The 15,472-nt window shown below is 37.6% G+C and overlaps 1 protein-coding gene across 1 annotated transcript in view; it reads right to left on the bottom strand.

Moving 5' to 3' along the window:
- The window catches only part of ABCB5 (ATP binding cassette subfamily B member 5), a 137,358-nt gene that overhangs the window by 56,800 nt on the left and 65,086 nt on the right, over positions 1-15,472 (bottom strand). The window contains exons 15-16 of the mRNA XM_047847360.1: positions 5,123-5,284; positions 1,438-1,578 (exon numbers count right to left, since the gene is read on the bottom strand). Coding sequence (XP_047703316.1) covers positions 1,438-1,578; positions 5,123-5,284 — 303 coding nt within the window. The remainder of the gene's footprint in view (positions 1-1,437; positions 1,579-5,122; positions 5,285-15,472) is intronic.

Below are 15,472 nucleotides of genomic sequence, written 5' to 3'. Positions count from 1 at the left end.
GCATATTAAATAACAAGATATAATAGTGATGAGTGTAAAGATATTCTAACATGTCTATAACAACTGTAATGAGATATCAAAATTTCTGTGATTTTCATTGGTGATGTTATAGGCCCTGGTCATAATACTGTAGTCTGTTGTTCATATTCATAATTAAATTAATTTTTCATCAAGGATAGGTGGGAAAAAAAGTTATGATATTTTTTCTAATTCAGGTTAATTGCCTCTGAATTCCGTCCAGACTTTCCTTGTGGGTCATGGACCACTGGTTAAAAACCTCTGATGGCTTTCTGACAGAATAAGAAAAGAATCTAAAAGACAAGATCAAAATCTTACTATGGTCTACAAGGTGCTGCCTTATCCAGCCCCTGAGTATCTCACACAACTCTTTGCCCATCTTTCTCCTTAGTCACTGTGACCCCCAACTCCAGGCTCTTATATTAGCTGTTCCCCCTATTTAAAATAATACCACCTCTGTCCTAGCTACTGATTTATTACCTTTTGGGTCCAAATGCACCCTTTTACCTGATAAATATTTTTCCTTTATCAGATAGTAAGATGTCAAGCTGTGTCAGTTGAGGGTACTGGAAAAACACTACAGGGGGGAATTTTTCTTTCTGGTGGCTTACTGGGAAGGCTCCTGCAGGATGAGTTTTTCTCTCTGCTACTCTGCTTGCACAGTTTTTTTCAGAGTTAATTGAGTGCAGTTTTCTCTTGTGTTTGGCCACCAAGTGCTTTGTCCAGCTCTTGGCTTGGCCAGGAGAGGCCTAACCATGGGACCCAGATAGCACTGGCCTGTGATTCAGCCAGGTCACTAACGCATGCACCTTACTACACATGAGGCTGTACTTGACTCTTGCATAGGGCAACCTGTCCAGCTCCTGGTTCCAACAGTGCCCTGTAGCTTCTCCTGGCACCTAGGGATTCTGGCATGCCACAGGACAGATTTCCAGCAAACCCCACCAGTGAGGTATCTTATCAACTTCTCTGCCATCCAGTGAACAGAAGCTGTGCCTTCTGAAGTGAGGCATGAATCTCAACCTTGGCTGGGGAAGAATCAGGGCTCTTCTTTGGGTCTCTATTTCAACCTCACTAGTGGTTGCTACTTTTGTCTGCTACCTCTGTATTCTTTAGAATTCTCTTAATTTTCACTAGCCAAATACTGCTATGTCTAAAGGAACTAGAAAAAGAAGAGCAAAGCCCATTCTTAAGAGATTTCTTGCCTCCAAAATGACCTGTGACATAAATGCAGTCTTATTTGAGGACCTCTTTCTTAGAGCATTACTGTAATACTACAGTGAAGTTTGGGAAAGATTTGCTTTATACACTTAGTGCTAAAGTAATATTTTATCATATATTCTAAATATTATAAGAATTAAATGAAAATTAATTGGAGAACATGTGGGTAAAACTTGTTGATATTTGTTAAACCATTACCTCTTTATATTGGATGGATTCCTCAGACTTGCCAGTAAAGTCTGACTTGATGTTACTCATAGAGCACAGAGAAACCGAGTTGGTATTTTTTTCAGTAGAATATGCCATTGGTCCCATCTGTTCATCAGCTTTTTTAATATCCTTAAATGAAGAATATACATGTCACCATTAGAATAATGCCTTCAAAATTCAAAAGAATTTTATTAAGCATCCCTCTAAAACTGTATTGCAACTGATACTGAAAGTGATATATTCTTGTGCAGTTCTTGCAGAAGTTTTCAGGTGTGATAGAGGACTAGTAAGTCCAACTTATACTAAAATGTTAGTGGATGACAATAGCTTCTTGTGCTTTCTTTTCCAAAGACCTGTATAATTAACTGGAGAGAACAATGCCTTAGTTGAAAACAACTATTCCACTAGAAGGGACAGATTTTAGTAAAAAGAACTTTGTGAGGGAGAAGACTTCAAAGATACTCTTTCTGATTCCTTATTCCTAGCCTTTCATGAAACTTATAAATTTATAACATATAGCTAGGCACTTAAATGTGATGCTGGCTCTAGGCTTGAGAGAGATGTCAGGAGACAATAACACTTGCTAGGCCTGCAACTGCTGCCCCTTCCAAACTGATTGGAAAGCAACTCAATGGGCCAGCTCCTAGAGAATAAGAAATCGCAGAGACATCAAGTTAACTTTAAAGACACTGTTTAAATGATAGGGCAAGGAGGAAGTTCTAAACCAGACTGCTCTAAGTCTAGTTTTTGGGTTTTTTGGCTACTCAGAGAAATGAGATCAGATTTAGTGAAATAAAGAAAAACTACACATTCTCTGCTCAACTGAATATGGTGTGAGTAAATTTGTGACTTCCCCATGAAGAGATGAAGAGGGAGATGAGACAGAAATGAGGAGCCCAGTTTGGATGATGGTGTCCCAGACCAGGTTGGAGCAGAGACAGACAGTCTTAGGTGGATTTAGGTGCAAAAGAGCATATGCATATGGAAGGCTTTCCAGACACTGTGCTTCTTTGACAAGCTTAACAACTGTTAATCAGTCATTTCAAAGTATGGTAAGCTTTAACCAGCTTTATAGTATCTTAACATCTTTAATCAGACATTCTTTTATGCTATCACTTTCTTTTTTTTTTTTTTTTCTATAAATTTCTCTACCAAGAAAGAAATCATTTACTTGGCTTTTTTCAGGAGCTATTTATTTTGTGGCAGGCTTAAAATGAAATTTTGACCTCTTCTCATAATAAATTTTTCTAAGAAAGTGTTTAACAGGTCAAAGACAATTTCTTTTCCTGAGAAGGCTGCTAGACAAAATACTTATGATAGGAAGTTTTGGTATGTATCTATCTACCAGTTTTTATTTCATTTTCATGTGAAAAAATCACTAAAGGAATATGTCTGTAAGTAATCATATATGTTTAAGATAAATAATTACAGCATTACTCTTCCTGGTTTGAACTTTTCTAAAAAGTCTGATTGGATAATACTAACAATAGTAATATAATAAAATTTAGTATGCCAACAGTAACTCTAAATACTTTACATGAATGACTCATTTAAGACTTACAGAAATTCATAACTAAGTTACTTTTATTTTCTCCATGTTAAAGATTAGAAAACTGAGGCACAGGGAATTTAAATAACTTGCCGAAGGGCCTAAAACTATTAAGTGGCATAGTCAGAATTTCAAATTACAGTGTCTCCAGAGCTCATAACCCTAACCACTGCTATGCTGCTTCTTGTGATTGATTCTCTTAACAACAGTAACTTTACAACACTTATGAGCATAATGAATTCTAACAAACTGATTCATTTGGACATTACAGGTATAGTGGCAAATAAGCACTTCCAGAGTTTCAGAAATGCGTCACTGTTTATGTAGATACCACAGATGTTATGTTTGCTATGCAGTACCCAGAATATTGTAGTTGTTCACTGAGTATTAAAAATGGTATTGTTTTATCAGAATGAACCTTATTTTTGGTAATCAGAGACTACCAATCCATTTTGAATAAGGTGTTTTAAATACTTATACATTTATACCACAAACATTCCATTTTTGTTTTCCTTACATTGTGAAACTCTTTAACATAAGACCTAATAATGGAGTTTTAGTTTAGTTATAATGAAAAATAAAGGCACGTTACTTCAAAGAAAGATACGAGTGTAGTAGCTTTAAAAAACATTAAAATAGGGTTAATTTAACCATAGCTATTTGCTTTTATTGGTATCCTTATTAGTTTGAAAGTATGGAACTTAATAATTTCATAAATTGTTAAGTGTACTCTGGAATGAAAATCATACAGATTCAACTGTCATATAATGGATAATTTTATTTTTAAAGAAAAATATGGCCTAATATGAAATAAAATTGAAACTGCCAGGTTTTGAATCTATATAAGATTACATTTTCAAACTTTTTTTTTTTTTTACTATGACTGCTTTATAGAAGGTGTTTAAAAATAATTCATTCTAGCATTGTGGAGAAAGCTAGGGTTCAGAATGTGAAGTTTTAAGTGTGAGGAGGACATGGAGGCTCATAACTTTCTAAATTTCATAATTTGTGAAATAATATTTTTAATTAAGTTTTCCATTGTAATTCCAGTACAGTTAACATACAGTGTTATATTAGTTCCACGCATACAATATAGTGATTCAACAATTCCATACACTTTGACCTACGTACTGACCTATTTTCACTGAGCATTATACTCTCTAGCTCTGTCCATGTCATTTCAAATGGTAAGATTTCATAATTTTTTATGGCTGAATAATATTCCACTGTATATATACACCACATCTTCTTTATCCATTTATCAATCAAAGGACACTTGGGCTGTTTCTATAATTTGGCTATTGTAAATAAAGTTGCAATAAATACAGGGGTGCATGTATCCCTTTGAATTAGTGTTTTTGTATTTTTTGGGTGAATACCAAGTAGTGCAACTACTGGATAATAGGACAGTTTTCCTTTCAACTTTTTGAAGACCCTCTATTCTGTTTTCCACAGATGAAGAAGTGGCTTCATCAGTTTACATTCCCACCAATAGTGCATGAGGGTTTTTCTTCACACCCTCACTAACACTTGTTTCTTTTTTCTTTTCTTTTTTTTAAGTTTATTTATTTTGAGAGAAAGAAAGAGAGAAAGAGAGTGCGTGTGCAGGTGTGGGGCAGAGAGAGAGAGGGCTCTCAGTGTAGAGCCTGATGTGGGGCTCGACCCCATGTAACATGAGACCATGACCTGAGCCAAAATCCGGAGTTGGATGCTTAACCAAGTGAGCCATACAGGCATCCATTTCTTGTGTTTTTGATTTTCACCATTTTGATAGGTGTGAGGTGATATCTCACTGTAGTTTTGATTTGAATTTCCCTGATGATGAGTGATGTTGAGCATTTTTTCATGTTGGTCATCTGGATGTCTTCTTTGGAAGCCTGTTTTCAGTGTGCCTGGCAAATATTAGGTGCTAGGTAACCATTAATTCTTTAATTTTCATCATATTATCTAGCACAATGCTGGGGATATTAGTCACATTGCATTTATTCACAGAGGAATTATAAATAAGCCTTGGTTGCTTTGTGAAATCTAAGATTATGATTCAGGACCTCTGTGGTATGATCTCTGAAAGGTTAAAAAAAAAACAAACCCTGCTAACATAGCATTATGTTACATAAACATTACCTGTGACATTACAAGTGAATAATATAGACCTTGTTTTGCCATTAATTCAGCATGTATTCCTTTTTCTGCCACCATCCCATCTTTTATGGTCACAATCAGATCTGCACTTCGAATAGTGGAAAGTCGGTGTGCTATGACAATTGTAGTTCGACCTTTGCTTGCCTACAAAACAGTAAGTATAGAAAACAAATATGAAATTAATAGAAATAACAAACTTTGAAATATTCAAAAAAGCTTGTTATTTTAAATATTAAGGAATCCTTGAATCTAGAAATTTGGACTTAAATGGATTAGGAAGACCAATAAAAATAATTTGGTAATTTAAAATGTAAACATACTCCTATCATAAGATCCATCCATTTAAATCCCAGATATTTATTCAAGGGAAATAAAAGTGCATGTCCACAGAAAGGCTTACATATGAATGTTCAGAGCAACCTTATGTGTAATATCCCAAAACTACAAACAAACTTAATAACTTAAATGGGCATCGATACCAATAAGCTCAAACATTCCATACAATGGAATACTATTTACCAATAAAAAGGAACTATTGATACATTCCACAATAAGGACAGGTCTGAAAACAAGTATGCTGAGTGCAAGAAGTCAGAGAGTATAGAATACATAATGTATGATTCTATATACACAAAGTTCTAGAAAATACACACTAATTTATACTGGCAGTAAACAAACCAGGGGTGGTCAAGAGCCAGGCAGAAGAAAGAGGGTTGGGATGGAGTATTTACAAAAAGCATGTAAAAGTTTTGAGGAATGATTGGTTGGCTATGTTGATTGTGGTGGTTTCACAGGTGTACATTTATGCCCAAACTTTTCTAAGTGTATACTTTTATATGTGCAGTGTAAGTCAATTAAACCTCAAAAAAAGCTGTTAGGAAAAAGAATCTCAAACAAAAGAACCAGCTTATTTATACCACCCAAGGTGGCCATTCTTGAAGTTCTGTAAGAATCCTGAATGGGACTGAGGCATTTTAATGAATGTTATGCAAATGTAATGATAAAGTAGATTGAGGAGCAACTAACTATTGTAGGTAGAAAGATTTATTTTTCTTAATTTTGGCAAAGTCTGATGAAGCACACATAATTATATTGTTAATTGGCAATTACTAGAATATGTGAGTTTCTCTAGGTGATATTTATGTGATATAGTCTGAAGAAGACAAGTCTAAACACTAAAATGTGTAGTGCTCCCTTTATTTTTCATAGTGCAAATATAAACTTCTTTTCCTTCCAATATTTTATTTAAATTCGTTAGTTAACACATAGTGTAGTATTGGTTTCTGAAGTAGAATTTAGTGATTCCAAACTTACATATAACACCCAGGACTCATCACAACAAGTGCCCTCCTTAATGCCCATCACCCATTTAGCCCATTCCAATAAATAGTGGAGCTCATGCATCCCTTCAAATCAGTATTTCTGTATCCTTTGGGTAAATACCTAGTAGTGCAATTGTGGGGGTAGTCCTATTTTTAACATTTTTGAGGAAATCTCCATACTGTTTTCCAGAATAGCTGCACCAATTTGCATTCCCATCAACAGTGTAAGAGAGCTCCCCTTTCTCTTCATCCTTGCCAACACCTGTTATTTCTTGTGTTGTTAATTTTAGCCATTCTGACAGATGTGAGGTGATATCTCATTGTGGTTTTGATTTGCATTTCCCTGATGATGAGTGATGTTGAGCATTTTTTCATGTGTCTGTTAGCCATTTGTATATCTTCTTTAGACAAATGTCTGTTCATGTCTTCTGCCCATTTCTTAACTGGATTACTTATTTTTTTGATGTTGAGTTTGATAAGTTCTTTATAGATTTTGAATACTAGCCCTTTAACCAATATGTCATTTGCAAATATCTTTTCCCATTCTGTTGGTTGCCTTTTAGTTTCGTTGATTGTTTCCTTTGCTGTGCAGAAGCTTTTTATCTTGGTGAAGTCCCAATAGTTCATTTTTGCTTTTGTTTCCCTTGCCTCCAGAGACGTGTCTAGTAAGAAGTTGCTGCAGCTGAGGTTAAAGAGGTTGTTGCCTGTGTTCTCCTCTAGGATTCTGATGGTTTCCTGTCTCACATTTAGGTTTTTCATCCATTTTGAGTATATTTTTGTGTATGGTGTAAGAAAGTGGTCCTATATAAACATGGGTGAATGATAACTAGGAAGAGAGTTTTTATTGTTTGTTTTTTGTTTTCCTCAGTCTATTATTTTTATGTGGTAATTCTAAGTCTTGCTTATGAATGGTATAATACAATAGGCAAATTTTTTTGTTTTATTTTTTAATAAAATTTTTTTTTCAGTTTATTTATTTTGAGAGAGACAGAGGCAGCACACGTGCATGTGAGTAGGGGAAGGGCAGAAAGAGTGGGAGAGAGAGAGAGACAGAGAGAGAGAGAGAGAGAGAGAGAGAGAGAGAGAATATGAGAATCCCCAGCAGGCTCTGCACTATCAGCACAGAGCCTAATGTGGGGCTCAAACTCGTGAACCATGAGATCATGACCTGAGCCAAAACCAAGAATCAGATGCTTAAACAACTGAGCCATCCAGGCAACCCTAGTTTAGTTTTTTAAAATCAACTTTATTTTAGGATGGTTTCAATTTAGGGAAAATTTGCAAAGATACTACGGTATTCATGTACCCTGCACACAGTATCCCCCAGTGTCAATACCTGACATTTCTATGGTACATTTTTTACAACAAATGAACCAGTATCAATATCTTATCAACTAAATTCTATACTTTATTCATATTTCCTTAATATTTACCTATTATCTTTTTTCTGCTCCCAGATCCCCTTCAAAATACATTGCCATTTAGGCATCATGTCTCCTCAGGCTCCTCTTAGTTGTGACAATTTCTCAGATATTCCTTATTTTGTACTAACTTGGTATTTTTGAGGAATACCAGTCAGATACTCTGTAAAATGTCTCTCAATTTGCATTTGTCTGATGTGCCTAAGTTTTAGAGGTAAGACATTCAGCCTATACTAATCCCACTTTTCTCATTTGAACTTCAAGTCTGAATTGTATTCTGGATCTTGGAGACCTGAGACTTGCCTACAGCACCTTAAAGGGGAATGAATGTAAGAATGCTGTTGTTGAGTGGGCATTCATTAGGACTACCAGTGCAAAGGTGAAAACACTCAAGACACCCAGGTTCCTGACCCATATCTCTCTCAATTATTCAATTACATTTCCTTGAGGTGACAAATGTTATTTCTTAAAAGCAACCAGATCTCAAAACTTACTGATGAAGCTATAAGATGTTACCAATTAGCTCAATGATTTCACAATACTATTAAATATTTCTCATAGCAAATTAATATGTATGAAATTTACTTAAAAATATAAAAGGGCACATATAACACGTATACTCTAAGGAGAATGTAGGACAGAAGGACTTGTAAAATCAAACAATGGGGAGACTGCAATTAGAAAAGGTTTGAGAATAGTATGCAGTCTCGTGACATAATCAGAATATAAGGTTTCCTGAAGCAGGTTATATTATTCTAGACCTTCTTTTCTTCATGGGAGACTCACTTTGCAAGCATTTTTACAGACCTATCTACTAATATTTCTTCACTTCTTAGGCATTACTTATGGAACAAGTTTACTTATTTTGCAAAAGTTCATGCTGTTGTCTGACATCTGAAAACAGACAGTAAGGGATGACATTTCTGCAGCTGTGCCTCAGTGAGCATTGATGTTCCCTCAGACTGAAATGGCCTGCACTTACTCATCTCTACCATCTATACTCTGCTAAGCTCATGATCTAAACTCTAAACATTTGATTATCTTATTATAGAATGATTAATGTCTGAGTGTATCAAATAAATTACAGAAATGCCTAATACTTTAAAAGGGAAAAATGCTCTATGCTCTAAAAGCCTACAAAATGGGCCTAAAAGTATTGTACATACTCAAGGTACTATAAAGTACACTACAAAAATACCACTCCACTACATCATACATGTGACCTTAAAACACAGAAGAAATTATGGAAGCCAAGTCCTCGTAGAAAACTGGTCAAAGAAATTTGAGCTGATGCTTTGTTTTCTAGCAAGAATTACTGTAAAAATAAGGGAGGTGCAATCCATTTTTCAGATGTCTCAGAGTAGATGTGGTAGTACCAATTTGAAAGAATTTCCTAATATCTTCTGTCCTTTATAGTTTAAACACAGCTAAGAGCCAAACAATTAGGTATTTGACCAAAAAAAAGGTCAACAGGAAGGTAGGTCTCTATTTGACACTTTGCTGGCACTTTTCAGATTACTTTGCAATTCCATACACAACAATAAATCACCAAGCAATTAGTTTGCACTTTAAAAGAGAGGGTGCTTTAAAACATCCCTCATAGAATTGCTAGGGCAGAGATAAGGGCTTGAGGAAGGTAGCTATCGTCTCACCAGTGGTGGTCATGTGCTTTGAATAAATGTGGGCAAAAGGAAAAGAAAGAATAATGTAAAGTTGTGAGCATTTGAGAAAGCCTGAATTTGACTGATGGGTCAGTTAGCAGGGGTAATATACTCTCTGGAGAAGCCTGTAAACAGAGTTCTCATGTCTCACAGCAAGCATGGGATGGGAAACCAATGAGAATGCAAGTTCCCACTGACTGCCTGCTAGCAGGTAGGCTTAGGTGAACTTGGTCCTCACTGATGACACATACTCCATGATGCAATGCAGTCTTGTGGTCTTCAAATTCTTTTTTTCTTAAGCTGCAAAATCCTTTTATCAAAAGATAGCACATATGGGAACTTAACAGATTTAAATAAACCATACAGGTTAATGGTTAGTTGGTATTTGAATTTTTGGGGGTGGTGGTGCACAGCCCTACTTGCTCATCCACCCCATCTCTCTATCCTCCTTCACTCTTCACCAGACTCCTAAAAAACTCTAAAACACTAGTACTCCAAGAATACAGTCTGAAAAGCCTCTCACTACTATTTTACAAATTTTCAGTTCTGTTAGCTACCGAATTTTAATTGACCATCTGCTATAAGAAGGTCTTTATGGTAGTTTTATGGGAAACACAGGAGTTTTGGTGTCTTTACTTTATTATGATGTTGAAAGCCAATTGGCTTGCCATTCCTGTGGGACAACACTGGTTCCATAGCTGAACAATGTAGAATTACTGTCAGGTCACTTCACCTGTTTGAAAATGCTTTGTGAGGGGTCCCTGGGTGGCTCAGTCAGTTAAACATCTGACTCTTGATTTTGGCTCAGGTCATGATCTCACATGTGCGTGGGACCAAGCCCTGTGTTGGGCTCTGTGTAGACAGCCCAGAGTCTGCTTGGGATTCTCTGTCTCCCTCTCTCTCTGCCTCTCCCCTGCTTGTACTGTCTTGCTCTTTCTCAAAATAAATAAAATAATACAAAAAGAAAATGCTTTCTCTTTTGTAAAATGGAGTGACAAATAGCAAAATGTCAGGTCCTTAGAAGCCATATTTAATAAGTAACTCACATCCTACTTGACCTCTTCTTTTCAACTTTCAGGGATCTACTCACATGAGTACACACACACACACACACACACACACACCCCTAAGTTAAGACTCTTTAGAGAGTAAAACATATTCAAAATCTAAACTCTTTGCTGAGATGAGGACACATGTAATACCTAATTAGGAATATGGAATAAGACCCTATAGTACAATGTTTTCTTTTTATAACCTGAAACATCTTCATTCTTACTTTTGAATAAGCTAACAAACAAGCTAACAGTTGTTAGTAATAAAATTATTTCTAGTCATTTAATACCTTTCTCCTTCACTGTGGAGAAATTATAACAAGTAAATGATGAAGTCAATGGTGAACAAGAAGAGAAAAACCTATAATAATTAGCTCATCTTTCTTCCAAGAGGGAATAATACCTTATCTAGCCCAGATAAGACAGTAAGGGATGATATTTCTGCAGCTGTTCCTCAGTGAGCACTGATGTTCCCTCAGACTGGAATGGCCTGCACTTACTCATGTCTACCATCTTTACTCTGCTAAGCTCATGGTCTAAACTCTAAACATTTGATTAACTTATTATAGAATGATTAGTGTTTGAATGTATCAAATAAATCACATTGTCAATTAGAAAATTAGCAATTAGAAAAATCGATATATAGAAGGTTTTCTTATTTTGGGGGAGGACAAGGCTTAGGAATAATTTAAATTTACAGAAACCACTCCTGTCTTGAGGGGAAGATGGCGGTGTAGGAAGACTCTGAGCTCACCGCGTCCTGCTGGTCACTTAGATTCCACCTACACCTGCCTAAATAACCCAGAAAACCGCCAGAAGACTAGCAGAACGGAGTCTCCGGAGCCAAGTGCAGACGAGAGGTCCACGCAAGAGGGTAGGAAGGGCGGCGAGGCGGTGCGCGCTCCACGGACTGGAGGGAGGGAGCCGGGGCGGAAGGGTGGCCTGCCGGCCAAGCAGAGCCCCCGAGTCTGGCTTGCAAAAGCGGAGGGGCCGGACGGAGTGTGTTCCGACAGCAAGCGGGACTTAACATCTGGAAGGTTATAAGCTAACAGCTCTGCTCAGAGAACGGGAGGGCTGGAGGACAACGGGAGGGAGAGTTGTTGAGCCCCGGACGACAGAGTGCAGCTTGGCGGGGAACAAAGGCGCTCGCCAACGCCATCTCCCTTGCCCATCCCCCAGCCAAAATCCCAAAGGGAACCAGTTCCTGCCAGGGAACTTGCTTGCTCCCTGCAAACACCCAACGCTGTGCTTCTGCGGATCCATCCCTCCGGCGGGTCTGACTCCCTCCCGGTGCCGCAGGGCCCCTCCCGAAGCGGATCACCGAAGGAAAAGCGAGCTGAGCCTGCCCCTCCTGCCCCTGTGCACCTTGCCTACCCACCCCAGCTAATACGCCAGATCCCCAGCACCACAAGCCAGGCACTGTGCAAGTAGCCCAGACGGGCCACACCACCCCACAGTGAATCCCGCCCCCAGGAGAGGGGAAGATAAGGTACACACCAGTCTGACTACAGCCCCAGCGGTGGGCTGGGGGCAGACATCAGGTCTGACTGCGGCCCCACCCACCAACTCCAGTTATACACCACAGTACAGGGGAAGTTCCCCGCAGTCCTTCACCACTCCAGGGACTATCCAAAATGACCAAACGGAAGAATTCCCCTCAAAAGAATCTCCAGGAAATAACAACAGCTAATGAACCGATCAAAAACGATTTAAACAATATAACAGAAAGTGAATTTAGAATAATAGTCATAAAATTAATCGCTGGGCTTGAGAACAGTAGAAAGGACAGCAGAGAATCTATTGCTACAGAGATCAAGGGACTAAGGAACAGCCAGGAGGACCTAAAAAATGCTATCAATGAGCTGCAAAATAAAATGGAGACAACCATGGCTCGGCTTGAAGAGGCAGAGGAGAGAATAGGTGAACTAGAAGATAAAATTATGGAAAAAGAAGAAGCTGAGAAAAAGAGACATAAAAAAAATCCAGGACTATCAGGGGAAAATTAGAGAACTAAGTGATGCACTAAAGAGAAATAATATACACATAATTGGTATTCCAGATGAGGAAGAGAGAGGGAAAGGTGCTGAAGGTGTACTTGAAGAAATAATAGCTGAGAACTTCCCTGATCTGGGGAAGGAAAAAGGCATTGAAATCCAAGAGGCACAGAAAACTCCCTTCAGACGTAACTTGAATCGATCTTCTGCATGACATAGCATAGTGAAACTGGCAAAATAAGAGGATAAAGAGAAAATTCTTAAAGCAGCTAGAGATTAACGTGCTCTAACATATAAAGGGAGACCTATAAGACTCGTGATCAATCTCTCTACCGAAACTTGGCAGGCCAGAAAGGAATGACAGGAGATCTTCAATGTGATGAACAGAAAAAAATATGCAGCCGAGAATCCTTTATCCAGCAAGTTTGTCATTTAGAATAGAAGGAGAGATAAAGGTCTTCCCAAACAAACAAAAACTGAAGGAATTCGTCACCACTAAACCAGCCCTACAAGAGATCCTAAGGGGGATCCTGTGAGACAAAGTACCAGAGACATTGCTACAAGCATGAAACCTGCAGACATCACAATGACTCTAAGCCCTTATCTTTCTATAATAACACTGAATGTAAATGGACTAAATGTGCCAACCAAAAGACATAGGGTATCAGAATGGATAAAAAAACAAGACCCATCTATTTGCTGTCTACAGGAGACTCATTTTAGACCTGAGGACACCTTCAGATTGAGAGTGAGGGGATGGAGAACTATTTATCATGTCACTGGAAGTCAAAAGAAAGCTGGAGTAGCCATACTTATATCAGACAAACTAGACTTTAAATTAAAGGCTGTAACAAGAGATGAAGGAGGACATTATATAATAATCACAGGGTTTATCCATCAGGAAGAGCTAACAATTATAAATGTCTATACGCCGAATACAGGAGCCCCCAAATATATAAAACAATTACTCACAAACATAAGCAACCTTATTGGTAAGAATGTGGTAATTGCAGGGGACTTTAACACTCCACTTACAGAAATGGATGGATCATCTAGACACAGTCAATAAAGAAACAAGGGCCCTGAATGAGACATTGGATCAGATGGACTTGACAGATATATTTAGAACTCTGCATCCCAAAGCAACAGAATATACTTTCTTCTCGAGTGCACATGGAACATTCTCCAAGATAGATCACAAAAGAACCCTTCATAAGTATACAAGAATTGAAATCATACCATGCATACTTTCAGACCACAATGCTATGAAGCTTGAAATCAACCACAGGAAAAAGTCTGGAAAACCTCCAAAAGCATGGAGGTTAAAGAACACCTTACTAAAGAATGAATGGGTCAACTAGGCAATTAAAGAAGAAATTAAAAAATATATGGAAACAAACGAAAATGAAAATACAACAATCCAAACGCTTTGGGACGCAGCAAAGGCAGTCCTGAGAGGAAAATACATTGCAATCCAGGCCTATCTCAAGAAACAAGGAAAATCCCAAATACAAAATCTAACAGCACACCTAAAGGAAATAGAAGCAGAACAGCAAAGGCAGCCTAAACCCAGCAGAAGAAGAGAAATAATAAAGATCAGAGCAGAAATAAACAATATAGAATCTAAAAAAACTGTAGAGCAGATCAACGAAACCAAGAGTTGGTTTTTTGAAAAAATAAACAAAATTGATAAACCTCTAGCCAGGCTTCTCAAAAAGAAAAGGGAGATGACCCAAATAGATAAAATCATGAATGAAAATGGAATTATTACAACCAATCCCTCAGAGATACAAGCAATTATCAGGGAATACTATGAAAAATTATATGCCAACAAACTGGACAACCTGGAAGAAATGGACAAATTCCTAAACACCCACACTCTTCCAAAACTCAATCAGGAGGAAATAGAAAGCTTGTACAGACCCATAACCAGCGAAGAAATTGAATCAGTCATCAAAAATCTCCCAACAAATAAGAGTCCAGGACCAGATGGCTTCCCAAGGGAGTTCTATCAGACGTTTAAAGCAGAGATAATACCTATCCTTCTCAAGGTATTCCAAAAAATAGAAAGGGAAGGAAAACTTCCAGACTCATTCTATGAAGCGAGTATTACTTTGAGTCCTAAACCAGACAGAGACCCAGTAAAAAAGGGAACTACAGGCCAATATCCCTGATGAATATGGATGCAAAAATTCTCAATAAGATACTAGCAAATCGAATTCAACAGCATATAAAAAGAATTATTCACCATGATCAAGTGGGATTCACTCCTGGGATGCAGGGCTGGTTCAACATTCACAAATCAATCAACGTGATAGATCACATTAAGAAAAGAAAAGATAAGAACCATATGACCCTGTCAATCGATGCAGAAAAGGCCTTTGACAAAATTCAGCAACGTTTCTTAATAAAAACCCTCGAGAAAGTCGGGATAGAAGGAACATACTTAAACATCATAAAAGACATTTATGAAAAGCCCACAGCTAACATCATCCTCAATGGGGAAAAACTGAGAGCTTTTTCCCTGAGATCAGGAACACGACAGGGATGCCCACTCTCAACGCTGTTGTTTAACATAGTGTTGGAAGTTCTAGCATCAGCAATCAGACCACAAAAGGAAATCAAAGGCATCAAAATTGGCAAAGATGAAGTTAAGCTTTCACTTTTGGTAGATGACATGATATTATACATGGAAAATCTGATAGACTCCACCAAAAGTCTGCTAGAACTGATGCAGGAATCTAGCAAAGTTGCAGGATACAAAATCAGTGTACCGAAATCAGTTGCATTCTTATACACTAATAATGAAGCAACAGAAAGACAAATAAAGAAACTGATCCCATTCACAATTGCACCAAGAAGCATAAAATACCTAGGAATAA

The sequence above is a fragment of the Prionailurus viverrinus genome, chromosome A2 (genome assembly GCF_022837055.1).
Source record: "Prionailurus viverrinus isolate Anna chromosome A2, UM_Priviv_1.0, whole genome shotgun sequence".
NCBI classification, from domain to species: domain Eukaryota; kingdom Metazoa; phylum Chordata; class Mammalia; order Carnivora; family Felidae; genus Prionailurus; species Prionailurus viverrinus.
The sequence above is the reverse complement of the archived record's forward strand: the minus strand, read 5'-3'. Positions and strand labels throughout refer to the sequence as shown.